This window comes from Triturus cristatus, chromosome 8, assembly GCF_964204655.1.
Source record: "Triturus cristatus chromosome 8, aTriCri1.1, whole genome shotgun sequence".
Taxonomy (NCBI): Eukaryota; Metazoa; Chordata; class Amphibia; order Caudata; family Salamandridae; genus Triturus; species Triturus cristatus.
The window spans coordinates 1,181,471,174-1,181,495,435 of record NC_140591.1 but is presented as its reverse complement, the minus strand read 5'-3'; the positions used below and the strand labels follow the sequence as shown (position 1 = coordinate 1,181,495,435).

Here is a 24,262-nt window from a genome sequence, read left to right as displayed (position 1 = left end):
GTTATAATTAGGTGAAAATGTCAGTTATAACATACCGTTCTCAACTAACTAAACCACTGAAATCCACCAGTTATAGTTATCTCAAGTAACTATAATTCATACAATAAAGTAACTATAACTAGCACCCTCACCATGCATTGCTAATTACTTCACATATTACATCACTCACAACATGTTCTATCACATCATTGATAACATCACTGCAACATCAGACCTGACATCATTGATGACAAGATCATGCATGGAGAGGCCGTGAGGTTATAGTTACCTTAGGGCACGAGTTATAGTTGCTTGAGAAAACTATAACTTGTGAATTTCAGTCGTTTTGTTAGCTTAAAACGGTATGTTTTAACTGACATTTTCACCTAACTGTAACACTTCATAAAACTGTTTTTTTTTTATTTATTTTTTACAGTGAATATATGTATATACATATTCATAAAAAATCACAAAAATAAAAATAACGGTGCTAGGATGCTTGATTCCGGTCCAGGGAAGACATGGCTTGGCAGTTCGGGCTGGACTGTTCCCATCAGGCACAGGGTCAAGACTGATTTGCATATGGCCATGTTTGAACTGGGGTGGCGTGGTGAGCAACATAACGATGGATTAAACCCAGATCTGTGACTGGGGGTGAATGTTTTGCCAATGTGCAACATTCCGTCCATCACCTTGTGTGTTTTGCTATACATATTCATATACTGTTCACAATAATTAACTGATCACGAATGCTGTGCTGTCTGAAAACAAAAGCGAATTAAAAGGGCTGTGATTCTCCCACGAAAATACTGTAACTCTTTAAACCATGTTTGCCGTTGCTAACGGATTGCTTACACTGAAATCCGAATACCTAAAGTAAATGTTACAACATATAGGTGAGGGAATCAAGTTTGTAACGCCGTGGATTCTCATGATCGCAGTCAAGAGTTATGGGACTGACGAATTTGCTGAACTCTCACTTTGGAATTCGGGATTACAGGTTCCTTAAAATGAGGCTAACCCATGATCACGTTTGCAATGTGTTTGCACAGGGATTTGCAACAAGGCATTGACGTTTAAAACATTTGCAATATTTCTAATTCTAGCACAAAATGTTTTTTTTTTTACATTTTTGTGCAGAACATCACACAGTCGCCCAGGGGCAAGGTTCACGGTTTAAAAAAAGAATAAAATATTGTATTAAATATGGAAGGAGCATAGACTGATAAACATCACTACTCGTTTACCAGTTCTCTGCAGAGAGCTCTATCGCTTGGCGAAAGATTATGCTCGGAAGTAAGATTCATTAAATTATAAATGAAGAGTTAGAAGGCTAGCCATTTGTGAACGACATCACCCTGCAGGCAGTGACGTCATTTAGGCCAAATAAGTATTGAACTGTACTTTACATTCAAATCTATCCAACATTAGTCTCAAGGCATATATTGGGTTTACTTTCACCTCTTTAGGTTTAGTCCCTACTAAGATTTATAAACTTGCTGATAAAGAAAGGTGAGGACAGAGCATGAGGAGCTACATCTGGTGTGGGGTGTTTGCTATAGGCAGTAAACTAAACTATTTTCAGATTTGCAACCTATGGGGGCACCACCTTGAAAACGTGTTTAGTCACATGGAGGCCTGAACACAAGTCCAATTTAATATGGTCTACATACAGTAGTTTGTGCCCATGGTTGTTTGTGCCTAGACATTTACTGTATAATATATTCCATTCTTTTTTTTGTTAATAGAAAATAAGAATTTTTTTTTTTTATTAGAAACCGTTGGTACACAATAAAATACAGACAAGGGCCTACAACCACCAGGGCCGGCCGCTATAGAGCCCGAGGGCCCGCAGTGCAACGCCACACATTCAAATGAACCAGAGGCCAAGTTCCCGGCAACTCGTGAGCACATGTAATAAGCCGTGGCCATGGGCCAGGAGCAATCGGAAAAAACAGTTTCATTTTTTATTAAATATAAAACACACTCAAGGCAATGAGAGTCCAAAATAGCAGCGTGCTCTTCCCAGGACGGGGACCACCGTATAGTATTCAAAGCAGTTCTTGTATGGAAGCGGTAGAGGGGGGCAACGGGAGAACAAAGCATGGAACACACCTCACACCATCCCGCAGGAAAATAAGAAAATTGATTTAAAAAAACTACCAGCATAGTGTTATTCAGAATGGACACTCCATGATAAATCTACTTTCTCATGACGCTTAGATCTTTGACCAAAAATCCTCATGAAATTTGCAACACTAGTCTTTTCTGCCAAACCTGAGGAGGACAGACACAGCCGTGTAAAATTATCAAAGGGCAAAGCTGTGTTTAAAAATATCCCAGAAACCTTTATGGAGGAGACAGGGTGTTTCTCAATACAACCCATTCCCTCCCACATGATTTTAAGCAGCTGGAAGATCAGACAAACGCGGAAGGACACGTGGTGCTGGGGCCAACCATGAGATCATGGACGGCTGCTTAACAAATCAGCCCTGGAGGGCCCCAAAGCGCACCAATGAGTCTGTCACTTCCTTTACGAAGCCCCTTGGAAGAAACAACCTCTGTTTCCTATTCTGACATCTCATCTTTCCTGCCCCTTTGGAAGTCTCAGTATAAACGGCTGCATCTCGAAGCACAATGTGCATATCACTCCGCTGAGCGATGATCATATTAACCACGATTTCTCTTTCAACAGGCCTCATGGGGATGTGTTAGCTGACATCACTTTCGCTCCTTAAGCCAAGGGAAACATGGTTACATTTCCCCATGGGTTACGACAAATTAAAAACAGATGGCTTACCTTCCGAAAAGAAAGCTCTCACCACTTTTTTTTACATTCATTGTTGACTTTTCTCTTAATTTAGGCAGACGAATAGCTGGAAACTAGCAGCAGTGATTGAAACTTGTTCAGTGGGACTTATTCTCGAATTCTAAAAGTCCTTAGAGATTCATGACAATATGCAGTTTACAACAGAGCCTGCAAGCAGGGTTTAATTCCAGAATGCTGGTATGAAAATATGACATGAATATTGCCCCATTGGAGTTAATAAACAGAAATTCTACAACCAATGGGCCAATATTTTCATAACACAATATTCCTGTTAGACAACATTTCTGTATACAATATTCTGATATTCCGCTATATACCACGAGTCCAACATTTTAGTGGGTTTTGGAAACAGAAAACTCACCAGCCATCAATGTGCCATCCTGGGCTAATACCCGGGGAATAGTTCTTTATGGAATTATGCTCATACAACCACGAGTGCATATGCTAGTACCCCCTGAGAGTCCTTCAGAAAGGAGGTTTGGTTGTTTGCCCACTGATATCCCCATACATTGCCTTTTATGATTGTGTGATCCCCAACATAGAGGCTATACGGAATGAATGTGTGTCCCCTTTAGCCAACGACTCCAGGTAAAATAATCTTCTGGTATTGACAATGCCATCACTTCAGTTGCTTACAGTGAAACGAAGAAAAAACATGTATACGGCATATAAACAAATCACGGTTCATTTGTCTCTGTGTTGAACATTGCTATGTTATGAGCACGGACACATTAACAAATTCTCTTTAAAAACAAGCATTAACAAGGCCATTCATCTGCACTGTGCAAAGACAATGTTGAGACAGGAATGCCACCTGCAAGGAGAATTGGAGTGTATGCATGCCCTGAGTGCCCAATTGCATGTAAAACTTATATCCTGACTTTTTGTTAGCTCTCATGTCATGCTAATCTAGTGTTTGCGCTTAGGCATAGGGTTTTCCCTGGTAATGCAGGATCCAGAACCTGTCCAATGACCTAGATTGGTGCTCAAAGCCAGGGCCGGCTTTAGCGCTGGTGGCGCTCAGTGCGACAATGTTTTTTGGCGCCCCCCTCCCCAATGACCACCTCTGCCACGGATTCCCTCCCTACCAACCTTCAACAGTCTCCATAACCACTCTCTCACAGATGCATTTACTTAATTTTATAGCGTCACTCATAAAAGTGAAGAGTGTCAGAGCACTTTACATAACACACATTACACAGAGACTATGAATCATAGGTGTGTAAATCAGTGTATAGGAAATTTTACATCAGACAGAGGGCAACAAGGGGTGGATTCACATGTCATCCATACAGGTAGGCAGTATAGTTGAAGAGTACTTGGTCTGGAGAAGCACAAACTCTGAATTTAAAATTTAACACAATGGATTGGGCTCTCTTTAATAACAAGAACTGATACGAACCCAAATGAAACCTTTTGGCAACATTAGAATAATGAAGGTCTGAGGGAAAATTCCATTCACTCTACTCTATACCTTGAAGTCTGCATGCAGTTCTATGGTGACAGTTGCAGCTCACAGTGAGCTATCAACTAACGAAAGGAAGTTTCTGACAAAAGCGTTAACCCACTTACCTGTTGACATTACATTCACTTTGTGATCTGCATGGTACATGTTCTTTGCAGTTGGCATATTAACCCTTGGCGCTGCCTTACCATGAATCAAAACTTCCACGAGTCAAAACTCCTACTATACAAAACTCCGATCTCGCCAGGAAGAACATTATTTACCGGAGTTTTCTTGACATTTTAATTGTTGCCTGAAAATTGCTAGAGGCCAGGAAGGCGGCAGCAGGTGCTTTTAATCACAAATTAAACTAGCAAACAGGCGGCCCCATGCCAAGTCAGCACCCGGTGCGGACGCACCGGTCGCACCGCCCTAGAGCCTGCCCTGTTCAAACCATATGCTTCCCCAGCATCCCCAGATGATGTACTGCCTGCATTCCTGTGGCTAAAGGGTTGAGAACCAGGCACTGAGGTGAGAGAGATGGAGACAGAGCTGCCTTTAGAAATGTTAAGAGAGTCTTGTTAACAAGGGTTGCTGATTAGGTCCTTCTGAGCACTGTCATTTTGTAGATGGCAGGGATGAGGGGTGGGACTTCAGTTTCTGTTGTTCAAGGTGTCCCCTTTGCAAGTAGCATTGTTGATACCTCCTGTGGGAGCTATCACCTTGCACCAAGGCTATGCCTGAGGTGCAGCCAGTAAATGACATTTGGAAAAGAACCAAAAAAAAACGGTTCTGAAGCTGTAGACAGTGGATCTACATCTCCTGGGTGGAAAAAGTGTATACAAGTGGACCAGACTAGCTCACTTTGTTCAACTTCCAGGTTCTTGTTAACCCAAGAATGGAGTGCTCCTCGGAGTACTCGAAGGACTGTTGAGTAAGCAGGGCTAGTGTCTCCATAACAACCAGTCTCCTGAATGGTGAGAAAACATCACCTGAGCGTCTGCTTAAGCGTCTAGAAGACTGCATGTTTGCTCAGAGTAGAGAGTGCCTGACCCTGCAGGAGGGCAGAATGTCCAGAATAAGAGGCCCAGCATGTAGAACAAGGAGCCGACTAGTAACAGGCAGGAAAGCCGGTATTAACCCAAAGTGATGTAGCTTTTTGCCTATCAACAAATTCCTTATGCCCCAACATTTCCAAGTGGCCATGGCCTCTTGGCTGAGATCTGGAAATAACAGGCAGTTTTTATCTGAGAGAGTCTCCAAAAAAGGCTGTCTTAGTCATAGATTTTCTTTGCTGCTTTCTTTACTATCACCGTGATCTCTTTTTTCTTGTCTATGTATTTAAAATGCTTGTTTGACTAATGGACTTACTGACTGAGTCAGGAAATCTTCCATTACATTTTTAAGGTCTTCGTCTTATCCCACCATCTGCTCTTATCTTCTAGGGTGTTCAACCTAACTCCCCAGGTGACAAATGGCTGGATTGCACATTGTTGACAGTCTTCCAATTTCCTTTTTATTCCTGCCAAGAAATCACGCTTCCAAACAATGAGTTTGTGTCTTATCACGCTGCCACAGAATTCGGCCCACCTGGCCGCCACCCTACGCTTTCACCTAGCAGAGGGTGCTAGGTGGATGGACCTGAATTGCCTCAAGCTCAATGTTGGGAAGACCGAGGTTCTGATCTTAAGCAAACATCTGGCCCACTGCATGGTGGCCTCAGGAGCTGGCCTCAGCTCCTGTCCCTAAACCTAAAGTCAAGAACCTTGGCGTTTGGCTTGATGATAAGATGTCTTTTGACAGTCAAGTCACTGCAGTAACCGGAAAATGCCTTTGACTGCTGAATAACATCTTGTGCCTATTTGCGAGAGTCGGCAAAAAAAAAGGTTATCCAGGCCCTGGTTATATGAAGGGTAGATTATTGCAATGTTCTGTATCTTGGAGTCACTCGAAGACGGATCAAAAGACTCCAGAGAATGCAAATCTGTGCTGTACGCCGTCGTCTGAAATTGCAGAGGCGTGAGTCTATTGTGGCCACGCTTAGGAAATTACATTGGCGGCCAGTTAAGCAAAGATCATCTCTTAAAGCATTACGCTACTGTCTCAAAGCTTTTTCTAACAGTATACCTTCAGTTGCTTGTTAAGCCCACTCAGGGAATCTAAGATAGGCAGGGGATTTGCTGGCGAGTTTTTCAAAGGTAAAGAAAGTGCGCTCAGGCGGGAGCGATTTCAGCTACCTGGCGCCAAAGCTATGGAACACCTTGCCTTCATCAATTAGTCGGGTGCAATCGGAAGATCTTTTTAGGAAGCAACTTAAAACTTTTTTAGATCAGGATGCTCGAGAATTTGAAAGCGATAGGCGGGGTGCAAAGATCTGCTTCCAGGGCTGGGACACCTCGCATTGAGGTATCCATTTGCTTTACGAATCGTATTGATTTTATTACTTGCTAGCCCTTTATTTGCCCTTCACCTGCAGATCCATCTCTACAGATCCTCTGTTTGGTGCATTCCACACCATCAAAACGTCACTACATTTCCTAAAATTGCACTAGAACGCCATCTTGAGCCAGTGTAATCTCCATGGAGGAAAAAGATGGGCAAGGTCATATAAAGACTTCAGAAAAGCGACAAAAGTGGTAAATCAGAGTGCAGGGTATGATTGATGGAGCAGGAATGGGACATTTTCCCTGTTTTGTATTACCAATCAACATTTATACACATACCTCAGCTAATTAGGCATATTGCGTGACATACAGTGGTACAGTACTGGATATTCAATTGTCATAATATCAACTTAGTTTCTCATGGCGTATCCTTGCATGTCGATTGGGGGGAAAAGAAATAAGAAAGAAAAAGCCACCACCTGAAAGTATTTAGAGATATTCAGCCAGGAAAACATCTAGACAGTATCCATGGCAATCCACTCACCCAATTCCATAATCTAAATTCCAAATACCTCATACATTCAGAATTTGTTTCGGGTATCGGGGGCTATTGCATGCAATGTTATCAGCACCAATCCATTCTGGTTGTCCAGGCTATCAATGGGGATAAACACTGCTCTCCCAAAGTTGTACAATAATCCTCCTTACAACCCTTAGTCCAATATCATACGTTTCTGATATTTCTGTGGCAGGGAGTCCCCCCCCAGATGCTCTCTAATGCTGTTCTCTTCGCAATTTCCATGGTTACATCCATTATTGCACTGTTTAAGGTTATACCATCTCCAGAGCAATTGGGCCAAATTATTTTTTTCCCAAACATTTTATTAAAGATTTTTAGACTGATGCTGCGACAATAGTATTACATATGTGCCGTCATACATGTTTTCTGGTGGTGCATGCAAAGTTATTGGTATCCAGTACAAAAAGAGCAGGAATCCACGGAAGCACTGCAATGGAACAACCACCATAATCAAATATTCATAATAATAATAAATAGAAAATAAGAAACCATCCCAAAAACTCCCTAGCCCTTCCACCGGAACAAGTTGGGTGGTCCTAGTGTTGTCGAGGTTATCATCAATAGGGGGTGTGTGAAGAGCCCATGCAATTGGGCCATCACTTAGGCCCAGGAATTACTCCTGAGGAATACTAGGTGCCCTCATGAAGAGATGCGGTGTTTCTAAGCAGGCCCTACATTAGTAGACAACTCAATTTCTCCATCTCTGGCCATTCAGTTACTTCCCACCCTCGAGTAGATCGGAGTATGATGCCAAAAGACTCATATTCATTCTAGCTCTGAAACCCACTCATGCTTACAGACTGTCTTTGCACCACCATACAATACGCCACACCACATTTATAATAATTTACATTGTGATGTTATTAGTTAGTGTTAAAGACTTACCAATTATTAACTTATTATAGTCTACTAATTGATGAAGGGTGTGTGAAGCTAAGCTGGAAATTATTTGTAATCATTTTACAAGAAGAAAAATTGATTTGCTTACTATATTGAAATTAAACTCGAATTACATAACGGTGGTTCAAGAGTTGACAGTTACTCACCCCCTGGAGGACTTGAAAGCTGTCATTGTTGGGTGGGGGGTCTTGATCTGGATCAACTCCAACCCTGCAAACATACAGAACAGAAGACGGGCCAGCCGAGTTATTCGACAGCCACAAGCACAGAGGGATGTACATGCATCAGTGGCTATTATGCTTCACTCACGCGTAACTGCACACAGTGCAAGCAACAAGACTGTGACTTAGCTTGACAATAAACAAAAGTTACTTTTTGGCACAGGAGGGTCAGAAAAAGATACCCATTCTTTCCTTGCAAACTCTCCTTGCTATCATTTCTGTCGTACTGGAAGGCTACAGTCTGCACGGCTATCTATCCTCTCCTGCCACAGACCTATGAGATTACATAGTTACATATCTTCCTGCCAAAACACCGGGCGCCTCACAAAGTCTGAGGACGGACCTGGCTCAATCATCGTCGACCCGTTTAGCATGGGCCAAATGACCCTTAGAATATACAATCTCGAAGGAGTCCACTCATTCGGAGCCGAGTTCTAAAATTGGTGCCTTATACACAATCCTCTACATCAGAGGTCTTCAAACTGGGGGTCAGGCCCCCCTGGGGAAGTCTGAAGAGATCTCGGGGGGGGGGGGGGGGGGGGGGGGGGGGAGTCTATGGCCAAGAGAAGCATGTTGCTTTGTTTTAAGTGTTAAAAACATGAGCAGCAGTAAGCCACCTCGTAATGGGCCATCACTAACAACTTTTGGCATTTATATCCTGACTGTATGTGTAAAAAGGGGCAACAGAGCTTAAATGCAATGTTTAAATATGTTTAGACATATTTAAACATTGCCAATTTAGAAGAATAATTGTAAAAAAAATTGAGGGGGGCTCCAGGATTTCTTTCTTTTTTTTTTTACAAGGGAGGCGCAGAATTAAGAAGTTTGAAGACCACTGCTCTACATGGTCATGCACATGACTATCTTTCAAAACAGTATTTTGCAGGCACTTCGAGTTTGCACTGTGAGGCTGAATTTTTGGAGAGTGATCATTTAACTCTCAACGCTTACCCATATCAATCTCCCTCCCTTTGACTCTCTAATTTGAGGAAGATTTAACAATGTTCCAGAATAAACTGAATGCTCACCTCATAAACAAAGCACCTGCACTAATGCGTGAATGCCTACATCATTTCTTACTGTCCCAGCTGCTTCCCTGGTGGTTTTTTATTTAACCGCTATGGCCTCCTTATCCTACAGCGCAGAAGAGCGTAAAACGCAACAGCAGTATTACACAAAAAACAACAATCAAATTAAAAATAGTACCATGCGAGTCAAATACATAGACCAGGTAAGAGGTAGAAAAAATCTCTCCATGGTCATTTCCAGACAACGCAGAGTGACATCTCCAGACTGATGTCAACGGTTTAGAGCCAGGGATATTCCGATTTACCGCACACCTGAGATTTGCAAGTGCATAAGTTCCAAACTGGAGTTTGAGGACAGTTGTGTGCAGATCATATTGTTTTATTTCACCAACACGAAGCATATACACTTATGACCCACTCATCCATCTATTATTTTACAACACTATTATAGTTATGCGTGCTAAGAGCCCATCGCTAGGTCAATCCGGGAGAATGGACTCCGTAGGTTGCAGGGGTGTCCTGCTCATGCAGGGGCATCCTCTCACTTAGAACCAAGCACCCTGCCTTCAGGATTGATAAGGCCTGCTATAGGGGTGACTTAAAGGTTTTAAGTGCAGTGACCCTTAAATATAGGAAACCTATATCTAAAGTAAGAGGTGCAGGCACCATCTTACACAGACTGCAATGGCAGGCCTGTAGTTCCATTTTGCACGGCCTCTCATGGGTGGCATAATACATGTTTCAGCCCATGGGAGGCCACTGGGGTACCTATGCCCTGAGTACATGGGTACCATATACTAGGGGTTGACAAGCCTACCCCAGTATCCAATCTGGAGTGTACCTAAGTCCATGGCATAACAGTTTAGGGAGAAAGCAGATAGACTGGGGTCCTGATCAGCAGGATCCCTGTCAGACCGGTCAAAAACAGTACCACATGAAGCAAAAAGTGGGGGTAACCATAAGAAGCAGATCTTACTTTCCTACAGATGTGCTCCCAGAGGTCCTATGCATAAGTCCAAGCGTGTCCTCCTCACAAATGAGACAGCCCATCCTTACTCCTAACTCGGCCCATCAGTGCATGCTTCCACATATGTATATCTCAACAAATGGTCCAAATTGAGCACTTCAAAACACGAAAACCTCACACAGAGAAATACACATGGAAACTTTCCCTCACTATCCCAATATCTGGCACTGGCTTGCATTTCCAAATCAAACCTACACTCACTTTCAAGACGCAGTTCCAACCTTGACGTCACCAAAGTAATCTCAATTCTGAGCCAACATGCATGGTCTAAATGTGATCCACTTCACAAAGCTGCCACACTTGAGGTCACTAAACAGTGTCAAACTTTTACAACCCTACTTCATGTGTGCCAAAATCTGATACCGTACACATAACTCTCCCAAGTTCACAGGTGTAACGCAGACCCCTGCAGTATAGGGGGGGACCTTTTAGAAGGCCCTTATTTGCTCTAAACCCTATCCATAAAGTATAGGAATCCAAGGGACCCGATGTCACATTCTGCGCCAAAATGGCACCATTTTGATTTACGCCAGTGCCCCAAAACTCCTCCCAGTGCTCCTACATGAAGAAACCTTCTGCACAAGCATTCAAAACTGAAAATCCTCCACTACCAAAATCCCTCATCGCTGTTCCTAAGTCTATAACACCTCATGCATACACAAATGCAGATCAGAACGTTGCGCCTACTCTTACACGGCTCCTAAAGCCTAGAACGACCTTCCACAGCACATCAGAGCCTCCTCCTCCCTTCTTGAATCCCGCAAGAAGCTGAAGACTTGGCTCTTCAAAGAAGCTCACCGGGGGTAGACTCGCTAACCTGCCACAGCACCAGTATACCCTTGCAGGTGAAAAGCATGTTCTAAAAATACAGCTGACATAACATAATATAATATATCTTGCACATTCAATATGTTAAAATTGATTTAAGAGGAACAATCTCCAGGCACTCCCTTACAGCTGCTCCACAAGTCTCAGCATCTTGATTTCAGATGTCATTCACTCAAGCTGACAAATCTGATTGCCATTATTTAACACTCTACTCTCAAAGCCTTCTTTTAAATATAGCCCCCCACATTTTTTCACAAACCTAACTCCCCCAACTTAAGTTCTTATTAGACGCAAACACGTACACCTATCCCATTCCACTGGTTTCCATATCAGACCAAAAACTACCATGCATCATGCACGTTTGCATCCTACACTAACCTCATTCAGTAGGGCCATGTCCATTGGTGTCCCTGCATTCATGCTCAAAATTCTGATTTACCCATCAGTAGCATCAAACTTGGCCTTCTCAGTGTGCTCCATCAAATTTGACACGCTTTTCACTCAAGCTCCCAAACATAATAATCTCACTTCTGCCAAAAATATGATCCTAGATCTGATGCTACTCATGCGGGTTCTCCAAAATCTGATCTGCCCTAGAATGTGCCCCAAATATAGCACATAAATATTTTCCCTTCCAAATCTGAATCTTTCATACTTACTCCAAAATACGACTCCACTCATGCACAAGTCTTCAGACTGACTCCACATCATACTCAATATCCTGACTACTGTCTGCATCCCTAAGCATGAAACCACCCTGACTGTACCCCAGGCACATGAAAAAATAAAATCTGGGTAACAATAATACAAAATTTGGATGCCCTTCCTTCTATCAAATCTACAAATCAGACCCGTGGGCTCTAAATATTTCCAGCACCTGCAAACTCAAATATAGCTACCTAACACACATGCAAACAGGATGCTACATCTAAAACCTTCCCGAAGCTTCTAAATCTGACCCCTGCGCCATGCTTCTAAATGTGTCCCATAGCTCATGCACCCAAATTTGATTGCAATCTGTTCTGCTGTCTAGATTAGAATATCTGTACCAGTCTGGTGCAATAGTCCGATTCCCAAACATTCATGAACATTAAAAGTAGGCCCTCTACATTTGTCTTTCAAAGGTAGACATCTTAGTTATATTTTCTCAGATCGCATACGTTATTTGTGCTTCTAAATCGGATCCATGAGAAGTGAACACTCTAAAATCTGAAGTAAAGAAGGCAGTTTCTGAGGATTTTAAATTATGTACCTCTGGTCAATCATTGAGAACTAACAAAAAGATTTTCATATATAAGGATTTTTTAATGGTTATTCTTCTGTAGAACTGAAGCCAGCAAGCGTTTCGCGACTTTTTGATAACAAGGTCACTTCATCAGGGCTTATGAAGTTTTGCAAATAAAAATATGTGAGTATATAATTTTGAGAATGGACTATTAAAGTCAGTGAGGGGTGGTTTATTAAAAGGTTGGGAAAGAGAAAACATGTACAAGACCAGATGTAAAAGAAAAGGCTAAATTAGAATAAAGTAACACATACATAAAATACAATCCTTACAGTTAAGGTGAGATTTCTATCATGTGTTGTGCTAAAATTACACCATCAGCAAAGATTACAAGTGGGGCCATTTGAAATATCACAACATATATGAAGTCAGAAGTTAACCCTACAGTTGTGTTCATTTCATATATGTATAGCCCGGACGGTTACATCTTGAAACATGGTTATTTGATAAGAATAAAAGAATTAGATTCAAATTTCAAAATTATAGAAAACGTTACATTTCTACATTAGACCAGTAAGCCCAAAAGATGCAAAAGCAAAGTTCTAACAATTTTGTAACTTTTTTGGCAAGTTTATTGGAACTTATCTAAAGATCACAGACAATGCCACCTAGAGATAGGAAAGTGTAAATAGATCAGAGAGTGGTTAGTACAGAATAAAGGATGGTAGTTAAGTTAGAAGCACAGTATAGTCTTGAAGACTTGGCACCGTGTAAGAAACATTTTTAACACCACAATGCAGGTTAAAAAGGTTGATGTAACTGATACAACTGTAGAACAAACTGTAGTAATGGTGTTGTAAAACAAAAAAAGTGAAGAGAAGTGTAACAATCCTGAACTTGTAAAGTGATAATTTGAGATCCCAGAGTTTGTCAAGAGGTAACAACTAGCGCTCAAATAATTTACGCACAACAAAGGACAGAGAAGCAAGTTTGATGGGGCTAATGAGACCAGGTGCGTAAAGAAAAGGACAAATGGCTCTAACCAAAGTAACAAGATTAGTTGCTATTTACTTACAACTTCTATCCAAGAAAAATACTTTGAGTTGCAATACTTTTAGATTGTGTGATAAAGATAACAGGCAAGGGAATATGGGGACTGCAGTGGCATGGGCAATGAGATAGGTGCAGAGGGATTTTAAGATGGGAGTGTCTTACTGCTGTAAAAGTCAGTTGGACCAACATCGTAGTAAGCCGCATATGGAAATGTACTCTTAAGTTGAAGCAAGGTATATATATATTTATTTATTTCACATTTCTCTTCGTAAAGAAAGAGACAGCACTCCCAACAAGTGTCCTTTGATCAAGATCAAAACACACTTGCTGGGAGTGCCGGCTCTTTCTTCACGAAAGGGAATTTGTGTTGCAGTGGTTAGGTGCACCTTGGCACCGTCCAAAAATCCTGTAGATATATATATCGTTTGGAGTGATATTTTGTTGAATATATATATATATATATATATGTATATATATATATATATATATATATATATATTCAACAAAATATCACTCCAAACGACCGCCAGCTAACAGGAACTGGCGAAGAAGGAGAGCATCAGTTTACATCTGAGATTTAACTTGATATTATGTAAATTCACTTGGAGTATTAAGCTCACGATACAGAATCAATAGTATTTTCTCACTTTCCATGGTGACATGACCAAACACGAGTGGTTTGGGGGAGTGCACCTTCAAGCATTTAAAACGAATCATGCTCACTGTGACCCGTGTGTGATCAAGGGATCATGGGCTCGAAACGCGTCACTGCTGTAACTTGGGCTGAATAAATACCATCTCGCCAAATCTTCGTGGTCCGACGCCTTCTTCGCCAGTTCCTGGTAGCTGGAGGTCGTTTGGAGTGATATTTCGTTGAATGTTACTGCGGAAGTTGGTTTGCTTCCGGTAACGGACCCCCTCCCCGGAAGCCGGCGGCCGCCCTCAAACCATATCATATATATATATATATATATATATATATATATATATATATATATTACACAGTGCGGTCACCGCTGTGTTGTTCAAGTTAGGTCAGAGTTTCCATAGAAAGAACATTTTTTGGGTTTTTTGTTTTGCTAATAACTTTGATGCTGGCTGACCAATCTACATGAAACTTTTCAAACAAAAAGTTAATCTACCTCAATGTCTTCCTAGAACGTTTTGCGCAGATCCATCAAGCAGTGGGACCAAAACCATGAAGGGTCTCAAAACATTGATTAACCATGCTAATTCCCATAGGAAATGCTGCACTCCGATTTAGAAGGTAGGTTATGTTTCTACAGGTTTAAGTATTACTTAATCAAGATTTTGCACGAGTAAGATAGTTTTTAAGAGTAAGAATGTCTTACTCCAGGAAGCCATTCACAAAAAATGCTTTGTTTATCAGGCGCAGACATTAAGGCCTAATTCGCATCTAAGGCGTAGAATAAAGATACAGAACAAACTTTGTGAATCGGGCCAAATTAACAAACAAAAAACACACACAAAAAAACTGTTTCACTGTTAGAGAAAGTATTCAAAAGCTACCCTTGAATTCCAGGCAAAGCAGTATGGAAGAATGTGCTTCATTCAAGTAAGAATGGTTTAAATTGGTGTCAGAAAAAAAAGCCACCTTGAGGAATTTTATCTAGATGAAGAGTGCCCTAGCCGAGCAAGCAAAGGCGCATTATGCAATGTGGTGCTCTCAGGCGAATATTAGTCCCGGTTCATTTGCAATCTCTTGTGCAAGCAAATTGGCTCATTTAACGTAGGGGCGAACCGGGCGATTTAAATTTCCACAGACCCAGGATCTAAGCGGCAGCTACAAACCCGTCCACCTCGCGTTACTGCTGAAATTCCTTCCCAGGATGGCGGGGGAAAGGCGGCGAGCTCTGGTCTCGCGCGACAGAGGGCCTATTGTGGAAACAGCAGGAGATTCGGGGTGGTGAGGGGGGGGGGCAAGGGATGATGGGTAGGACGTAGAAGCCCAGTGTGCAGCAGCAACACAGCCAGGGCTGCCCTGCCAGAGACAATCCCCCCCCCATTCTTTGCCTCCAGTGAGTGAGCGGGCGAGCTACAAGTACATTCTTACTGTAACTACTGTTTACACAGAGGGTGGTTGATTCATTGCCATGCCTACAGTTTCCGTACACATTTTTGGCCGTGCTGACAGAAAAGTGAGGGAACAGCATGGCAGTTGGCCGGTTTCCAGATTCAAATATTACTGTTGTTTTATATTTTATACATGGGTCAAGCAGTGTGCAACCAGTGTTACAGAAGCGAACACTGCCGGCCTGAAATCCCTACACAGTTCTGCACTAACCACACACCACCAGCACTAAAAATGGTTATTTTTAATAGACCTATACAATATAAAATCCTTAATCCAAACTCAGTTCATCCCTATTTTTTTTTAAATAAGGCTCTTGCGTGCTGTGTTTCTGATATCCGTGCAGTGCATATGTGTTTTTGTGTGATTAATGTGAGTGCCTGGACGATGCATCAGTGTGGTGTGCATGTCTCAGGGTTTGTCTGTGTGATGTGATTATTCTTGCATTTCATGGACGACTGTAGGTGTAGGATTGTAGGTGCCTAATCTTGCTCGACCACAGCAAAGGTGTGGTGTTTTGGCAATCTTACTTGTATACGTGCAGAAAAGAGGCGTTGGTGTTGTCTGCCGGAACACCAAAGTTAATATTACTGTTCAGCCGTTCCTCTAGGTTTTTTCTTTAAAAAAAAACATTTTTTAAATTTTGAAATGCAAGCAAAAATAAGGACTGACTGGCTAACACGCAACTATAAAATGATTAATATTAGAAGGAAAAAAGGAAATACCTACAAGAACATACTCTCCCCAAATTGCCCACCCCACAGTCAAAAATAAAACACAGCCGTTTCCTGTTAACAGGCATTCGCATTCCACACCCTCCAGCCCATTCCTAACCGTCAAAGGTCCGGAATTCATCCTGGATTAGTTGTACTTCGGGTCGGGTGGGTTTCAATTTAATGCCCCAGTAGTCTGCCCACCTCTAACATAGCTTAGGGTGTTTCAGGATGCAACCCCATGCCTCATAAACTGCTATTTCCAACCTCATACAATGTCCTAGTCCCTTCTTCCAAGCTGCCAGGGATGGGTGAGTTTCTGCCACTGTCTCACTATGTTCCGTTTAGCTACAGTTAGGCCAAAAATAGTAGAGATAGTCCATATCCGTTATCACCCAATTCGTCGGTGAGGTGAAGAAGGGTCAACTTGGGGTCCATCGAAATCAAACAGGAGTGGACCTCTCCTAGGCATGCTGTTACTCCGTGCCAGAATCTTTGTAACTCGGGACAGCAAACCCCACAATGTGAATAAATTGTAATTGCATTTATATAGCGCTTACTATCCCTGGTGAGCCGCTTCGGCGCTTTTTTTGGCGAGTAGCAAGCTATTCCGGAACCCAAAGAGGATTAGTGGTGAATTAGTATAGGGAGTTAGGAAACGAATTTGAGCGGTGGACATGTGATTTTGTTATTAGGATTGAAAAAGCCTGTCTGCGCACAGCGCCAGCCATACTGCTGGCGGCATCCCAGTAGTTCAGGAGGAGGCTGGATTCTCCTCACACACTAATATCAGTTACAAAAGAGACCAGTCCCTACTTATTAGTAAACAGTCCTTTATTTTGCAAGTGGAAGTAGAGAGTGAGTTATTGCCTCATCAGGACTCCTCGGCTGTTATACCTCCCGCCTCCCTGAGATGTGGGAGCCTCAATTCATGATCCCTAGTGAAACAGTCCGAGGATACCAATTTGATATTATAATCAGGAGAGTGGGATACCTTATTTATTACGGAAACCTAGACTAGACTGAGTCAGCAGTGGACCTAGGCAAGGCATGCCCTGTGGAGTTTAAGGCTTTTCATAAACCCGGGTTGAATAAGAAGGGGGGAGTTGGTATTCTATATTACAAATAGTGGGACTTTTCAACCCTAGCAATCAACAAATCTGAGGGCGTGGAAGTGATAGGCTTTTCCATGAAGATTGGTAGTGGTTATGCCTTTTCAGGGGCATTATGCTATAGACCTCCAGATTCCTTTATCTCACACTTGCGCTATTTTATAGATACTCTATCTTATATGGCTCTTGCCCACTCCAACTATTTTTATTTTTGGAGACTTTAATCTATTGGCAGAAGGTGACCTGCCCTCTTCATGTCAAGAACAGTGGAGTTCTTGTGAAATTGTCAGATTACAACAGTTGGTACTAGGCCTACACATCAAGGAGGACATTACACTGAACCTTATTTTCTCCCCAAAGGGCCTAATATCTGTGCATGAGATTACCCCTTATGTTGGACGCACCATACATTGATTTCTTTTTACTTACATATCCAGGAATTGCACCCCCTGAACAAGGCTACGACCCCAGGATGCATGGTCAGAGCATGGCATAAACTCACCAGGCCTGTTTAGGGATCTGTTCTTCATCTTTCTAACTCCTTAGATGCTAGGAATCCCATAGAGACAAACTGTGCTACCTTTGACGAAGAAATTATTGCAAGATTTGATAAAACGATTCCTCTCATTATTCATAAACCCTATCACCGACCATCCGCCCCATGGTATAATGAGGCACTAAAAGCAACAAAGTTAATATGTAGGCAATTGGAAAGGAAATGGTGTCAGCAATATTTAGAAGAAGATAAAAAACACTGGAAGACTGCCATGAATAACTGTAAAAAAGAGGCTCGAAAAGTAAAAGCTGACTTTTATACAAATTCTATTTAAGCTGCCTCCAATAGTGCAAGAAAGGTATTTGATATTCTTCACGACCTGTCAAACCCCCAATGTCTAAAAGAAGAAATAATGCCCTCACAGAAACTGTGTGAGGATCTAGAGATCTTCTTTGAGAAGCACATTAGTAAGATTCTAGAGGAAATTGAAGACTTAAGATGGGAACCAGTTTCTCCCCTCTGAATTGATCAGTGTGGCTGTTGTTTCTCAGCTTAATAATGATGACACAGAGAAGTTAAGTCGCAAGAATGGTGTAAGACAGGATCTCTCTGTGAGCATCAATTGTCAGATGGAATGTTTTGATCCTATCTGTGAGGAAAACTTCCTCCGTTTGCTATGACCACTATGTCCGGCTCCCCTTTAGACCCTCTCCCTCCTAAAGTGGAAAAAAGTGGGTAGATGAGCTTATGCCAATAATGAGACCACTCTGTAACTAATCCCTGGAATCTAGAGTGGTCCTGCGTAATTGGAAAAAAACATAATTACGCCTTTTTTGAAAAAAGCTATCAGCCGATCCAGCAGTTTTGAGTAATTATAGGACAATCTCCTTTCTTCCATTCTCAATAAAGATACTGGAACGCCATGTGAGTAGGACTCTATACCTGGAGAAACATTCCTTGTTAGAAGAAGAACAATTTGCCTTCAGGCCTTTCCTCAGCACAGAGACAGCTTTGCTGTGTGCCATGGATGAGATGCATCTGAGGGTAGATAGTGGCCAGTCCACAATGTTAATTCTGCTTGATTTATCGGTAGCCTTTGACATGGTTAACCACCACACATTGCTAGCAAGGTTAACATTTTGGGTGTTGGTGGTACCATGTTAGAGTCAATAAAATACTACAGGACCGTTGTCAAACAGTTGTATTACCACCTTACCGATCAGACTTTGGAGATGTTCAACAGGGAGTGTCACAAGGATCGTCACTCAGTCTGGTGTTGTTTTCACATTTATAAGAAGCCTCTAAATTCCTTAATAAACAAGCATTGGCATAGCCAATAGGTCTCGCCTTTTATAAGTGTTTAGCCATGCAACAGTTGCATAACTAAATACTTATAAGGTCCCAAAAGCAAGACCTATTGGCAATGCCAAGCGGCCGTGAAAGTGAAAGTGATCGCAATCAAACATCAAAGCGGCCGTGCGGCTGCGAAAGTGAAAGTAATCTCGGGAAAGTGCGGCGCGCGCGCGCCCGCGCACATGCACTGTAGCTCTAGGCTGGCCTGGTAGCACTTTTTGGAGCCCTCTCAATAAGTCTCGCCAGACCAGCGTATGCGCTGGGTCAGGCGAGACCTAAAAAGCATAATACTACCCTGATTAACTATGCTGATGATAAACAGCTGATCCTTTCTCTTAATAATAGTCAGCAGCTGTGCTTTTATGGATATGGCTGTATCCAAATAAAGTATTTTGAACTTGAATAGTCGATGTGGCAAATTCATTTCAGACCGGTCTAGAAGACATTGAAAAGTGGATGAATGTTAATACCCTACATTAAATGGGGATAAACAGAATTCATCTGCTGTTCAGCCAATATGGTTCCGATGCCACTACCCCTAACTTTTGGCCATTACCCACAGAGACAGAGTTGCGCCCCACTGAGGCTGTTCGTAATTTGGAAGTCACCTTTCAACAGCATCTCTTTCTTGAGAGGCACGTTAAAAAAGTGGCTGGGGTCTGTTTTGCACTGCTCCGTGGCCTCAGAAAGCTGTTCCCGGTGCTACCTGTGCAGGCTAAATCTCTAACTGCACGAAGCGTTATACTGAGTCAACTCGACTATTGTAATGCTCTTCTCCTCGGATCCCATGAGTATTTGGATAGCGGATTGTAAAGAGTTTAGACAGCTGCTGCTAAATTAACATTAAATAGACCCTGAAGGTCCTCTGCATTGACTGTCCTTAGAGAACTCCACTGGCTTCCCGTGGAACAGAGGATCTTCCTCAAGTCTGTGTGCATCGTGTTCAAGGACGTTCAGAACACGGGCCCTGTACTGTTGCAACGTAGATTGAAAAGATAGAATATCCCCAGGAGGTCCTTTTGTTCTGCCAGGTTAGATCTCACTCAGGTACACAGGTTCCTAAAGGTCCAACAAGGTGGACGAAACTTTTCGATAAAAGCTGCTCAGTTGTGGCACAAGTTTCCGCCCAATTTAGGAGCGCACACACGGACCCGTTGAGCTTCAGGAAAGCCTTGGTTATTCCTGAAGCAGTAGAGGCCCACAGCAGTACGCTATTCTCTGTCCCCCTTTCTAAACAACTTTAAGCTTCAGGGCCAGGATATCAGTCTGGTCGCAGTGCGCTTTACGAATGCCTAAAATAAATAAATAAATAAATAAATAAATAAATAAATAAATAAAAGCAGGCTCGGCAGTTGAAAGAACATTTTTTTCACCTTTTCTTTTTCTGTACATGGAAAATACAGAAAAACATTTGAATAGAAAAAGCCTCTCTTCTTAAAGCCCTGCCTAATTTGCCTCTCAGTGCGAGAGTGGTATTAAAAACAATTGGTTTAGCTGGCTAAGGAATTTGGGTGTGCAGATCACATTGCACTATAGGCTGGGCCGCCGCAGGATATTTGCATGCTCACATCATTTCAATAAGTGATGCGCCTCCAGGACACCACACTGAATTATTTGGTACATTAAAGATGAGCGCCCTCTAGTAACAGGCATAGGCACTGCACTCTCTATTCCTTTTCTGCACATTGTAAGGTCATGCTTAGATTGTCCTTGCACAGTTCAGTTCCTACTAGCTCCTGCTGAGAGAGGATAATGGATCTTCTCCACATAATACATTTCTATTTCCACCCCTTCAACTCCTTATTTTGAGACCTCAAAAACGGTCATGATTTCTTGGCTTTTCATTTACATGTAATATGCTGTTTGTAGTAGGAGAAATTACCATCTAGCCACTGCTGTGGCCACTGCACCTCTACTGATTTCCTACCCTGTGTTCATCAGAGCTATGTTCTGGAATATGACAATCCAGGACCCTTTGATGAATTGAGTGGCAGGTACATTAAAACACACAGCCCTATATTTGAAGACCTAACTTTTGCATCCTGTTTTCCGCTCTCTGGGTGTATGGTGACATAGTTAAATTGGAACTGTAAGATGACTTTTCATACACCATGACTAGGATCGCATCACTCAATCAGAGTGCCGAAACACTTAGGGCTTGATCTAGACCCAAGTAGTAATAAAATATCCTGATTTCTAGAAAATTCACCAGTGAAATTTCATCTATGCCACTATATTATGGTAGAGATAAATCCAAAGGTGGCTTCACCGCGGCATTTAGCACTTTCTCTAGAAGTCTGAGAAACTTCCATTACCCCCTCAATGGTCCACGTCAGCACAACATGAGGCACCCCCGCCTACATGGACTTAAAGCTCCCCTCCCACGTCCCGTTCTGTGTTTTTTGCTCTCTGCCGCCAGGTTAGTGCTACCCTTAAACTATTTCTTGTCCTTTTGGTCTTTTCGCTCCATTTCTGTTTCCTTACTTTGCTGTGCTCAGCGCCCGACGGGTTTCTGCACCACTGTGGGCGCTTTCCCTATTCATAAGCTTGGCTGGTGCGGGGAGCCTCCTTTAGCCACAGCCTAAAGATATCCAAGTGCACATAACGGTTTGACCATCCTAAGACAGCTGGCCAAACTGACATGCGCACTTGCGGTGCCCTGTGCCCACCACTCCCCCTGCTGCTGCCCCTCAGAGGATGGCCCGCCATCAAGACTTGGCTGTGGCTCAGGGGTAGAAAAAAGTGATAAAAAAGCAGTTTTGCTCTATTATGATTTTATCTTACATGGGCCTTTCTAGTTCCAGAAGTGGGGCGACGCCCCTCCGCCATGACGGAGGAGCCGTCCCCGGGACTCAGTGCCCCAGCCCAACATACTGAGATACATACCTAATTGAACAGCCATAGTGGCTGCTTACACACTCACTGGTTTGTTCAGCAGTAGACAAAGTATTGTCTCAAAGCTTTAACATGCACATTTAGGGCCCGATTCACAGACCTATTTGCACGTCTAAATTTCATGTGCAAATCGTTTAATTTACTATTGAAAGCAATTCACAAAAGGTGAACTTGTGCCGAAAATCTATTTACACATACATATTTTTGCCACAGTATGATGGATATTTTGCTGCATGATTACATCCGCTACCAGAGGCAAGCAGAGGGTGGTAAAGGTTGGGTAGATGCTAGAAAATGTGGGAACCTTCAGAGGTCATGAGCCTTTGAGTATTCACAAACATGTCCACGATTACTCTGGTCAAAGTCAGGATGCCCCTATTAGGCGACGACTGAACCACCCTATTTCTTATCCAGGGTAGAAGTTGGGTCAATCTGTGGCTGTCATATGATTGTAGGTGGAGCTGGTCTGTACAGGTCTCCCTTTCAAGTGGAATCTTTACTTTCAAAGATCATGCATTGAATGGCATATTGGACTACAGCTGAACCTGCTGACAAACATTTAACCCTGTGTATTCACAGTTGTACTCATTAGGGGTTAAGTTACCTTGTAATATCATACAAAAGAGACCGTCATTTAGAGCTTATGTGTTTTTTTCTGCACTGCCTAACGACACACCAAGCCTTTATTCTTTCCTGTGTCAGTACTTACTTGCTGATGTACATCTGCGCGCCTAGACGGACCACCCTCTGCCTACACTAAATTTAAGTGTGCAAACTTCTGGACTTTGCACACTTAAAAAAAAAAGTGCGTGAAGAGGTTTGCAAATTCATTGTAATTCGAGGATCAAAAAACATTTTTACATTTTAATTGCAGGACTGGTTCAAGATTGTTGGAGCTTGTTGTGTCCCTGTAGCTCAGAACAGGAGTCCAGCCAACTAGCACTTGGAGTTCATCTGGTAGTCCTGGGTTCAAGCAGCAAGACAGGCCTCAAGCAGCAGGGCAGTCATCTGTGAGTACAAGGCAAGCTTCAAGCAGCAGGCCAGACTTCTGATAGCAGCAGAGCAGTCCTCTAAAGTACAACGCATACCTCAAGCAGCGGGGCAGTTCTCTAAAATATAAGGAAGTCCTTCTGAATGTCCTCCGCAGGTCCAGGAATGAACTGAAGAGTTGGTTAGGGGTCAATATTTATACTTACTTCTGTCCTTTGGGTGGCAGAAAACTCTAGACCTTTCTACAGCTGGTTCTGGACATATCCTTCCTCCCCCTGCCCAGGCTCCAAGGGGTCTAAAATGACAATATGCTGGTGTTAAGTTCTTTGTGAGTGTGCTGGAAGCAGCGCTTTTACGTGATGCAGGAAACAGCTCCACCCCTCCCACGCTGGCAGGGAGACCCATCCTGCCAACAACTAGTCCCCCTTTGTCTCACTGTCTGGGAGGAATACACAAAAACCAACTGCCACTCTAATCACAGTCATGTGACCCAGGACAAAGGATGCAGGCACCAAATGATTAGGGCAAGAAAATGTAAACTTTCTAAAAGTGGACTTTTTAGAATTGTAATTTAAAATCTGACTTTACCATTAAAGAGAATTTAAAATTATAATTCATTTGGGACCAACCATGACTTTTCTACCCGCTATCTATCAAAAGTTATAATTATAATTCATTTGGGACCAACCATGACTTTTCTACCCGCTATCTATCAAAAGTTAGCACTTATAAAATAGGTCTTGCAGTAGTGAAAAACGAATTTAAGGGTTTTTCACTACCAGGACATGTAGAACTTTAAAGTACACGTCCACATTTTAAAATACACTGTACCCTGCCTGTGGGCAGTTTAGAGCCTCCCCTCGGGCGACTTATACGTATTAAAAAGGAAGGTTTAGGCTTGCCAAAAGGTATATTTTGCTAAGTCAAACTGGCAGGTTAAAACTGCACATAGAGTGCAATGGCCGGCTTGGGATATGTTTTAAAGGGCTACTTAAGTAGGTGGCACAATAAGTAATGCAGGCTCACTAGTAGCACTCAATTTACAGGCCCTGGATACAGGCCGTACCACGTTACGAGGGATGTATAAGTGAGTTAGATGTGCCAACTGGGTG

At 42.5% G+C, this 24,262-nt stretch overlaps 1 protein-coding gene across 2 annotated transcripts in view; it reads right to left on the bottom strand.

Annotated features, from left to right (window-relative positions):
- Positions 1-24,262, bottom strand: part of SLC9A7 (solute carrier family 9 member A7) — a 424,975-nt gene that overhangs the window by 44,874 nt on the left and 355,839 nt on the right. For both annotated transcript variants that reach the window (XM_085622857.1, XM_085622858.1), the window contains one exon: positions 8,264-8,327. In XM_085622857.1, coding sequence (XP_085478983.1) covers positions 8,264-8,327 — 64 coding nt within the window. The remainder of the gene's footprint in view (positions 1-8,263; positions 8,328-24,262) is intronic.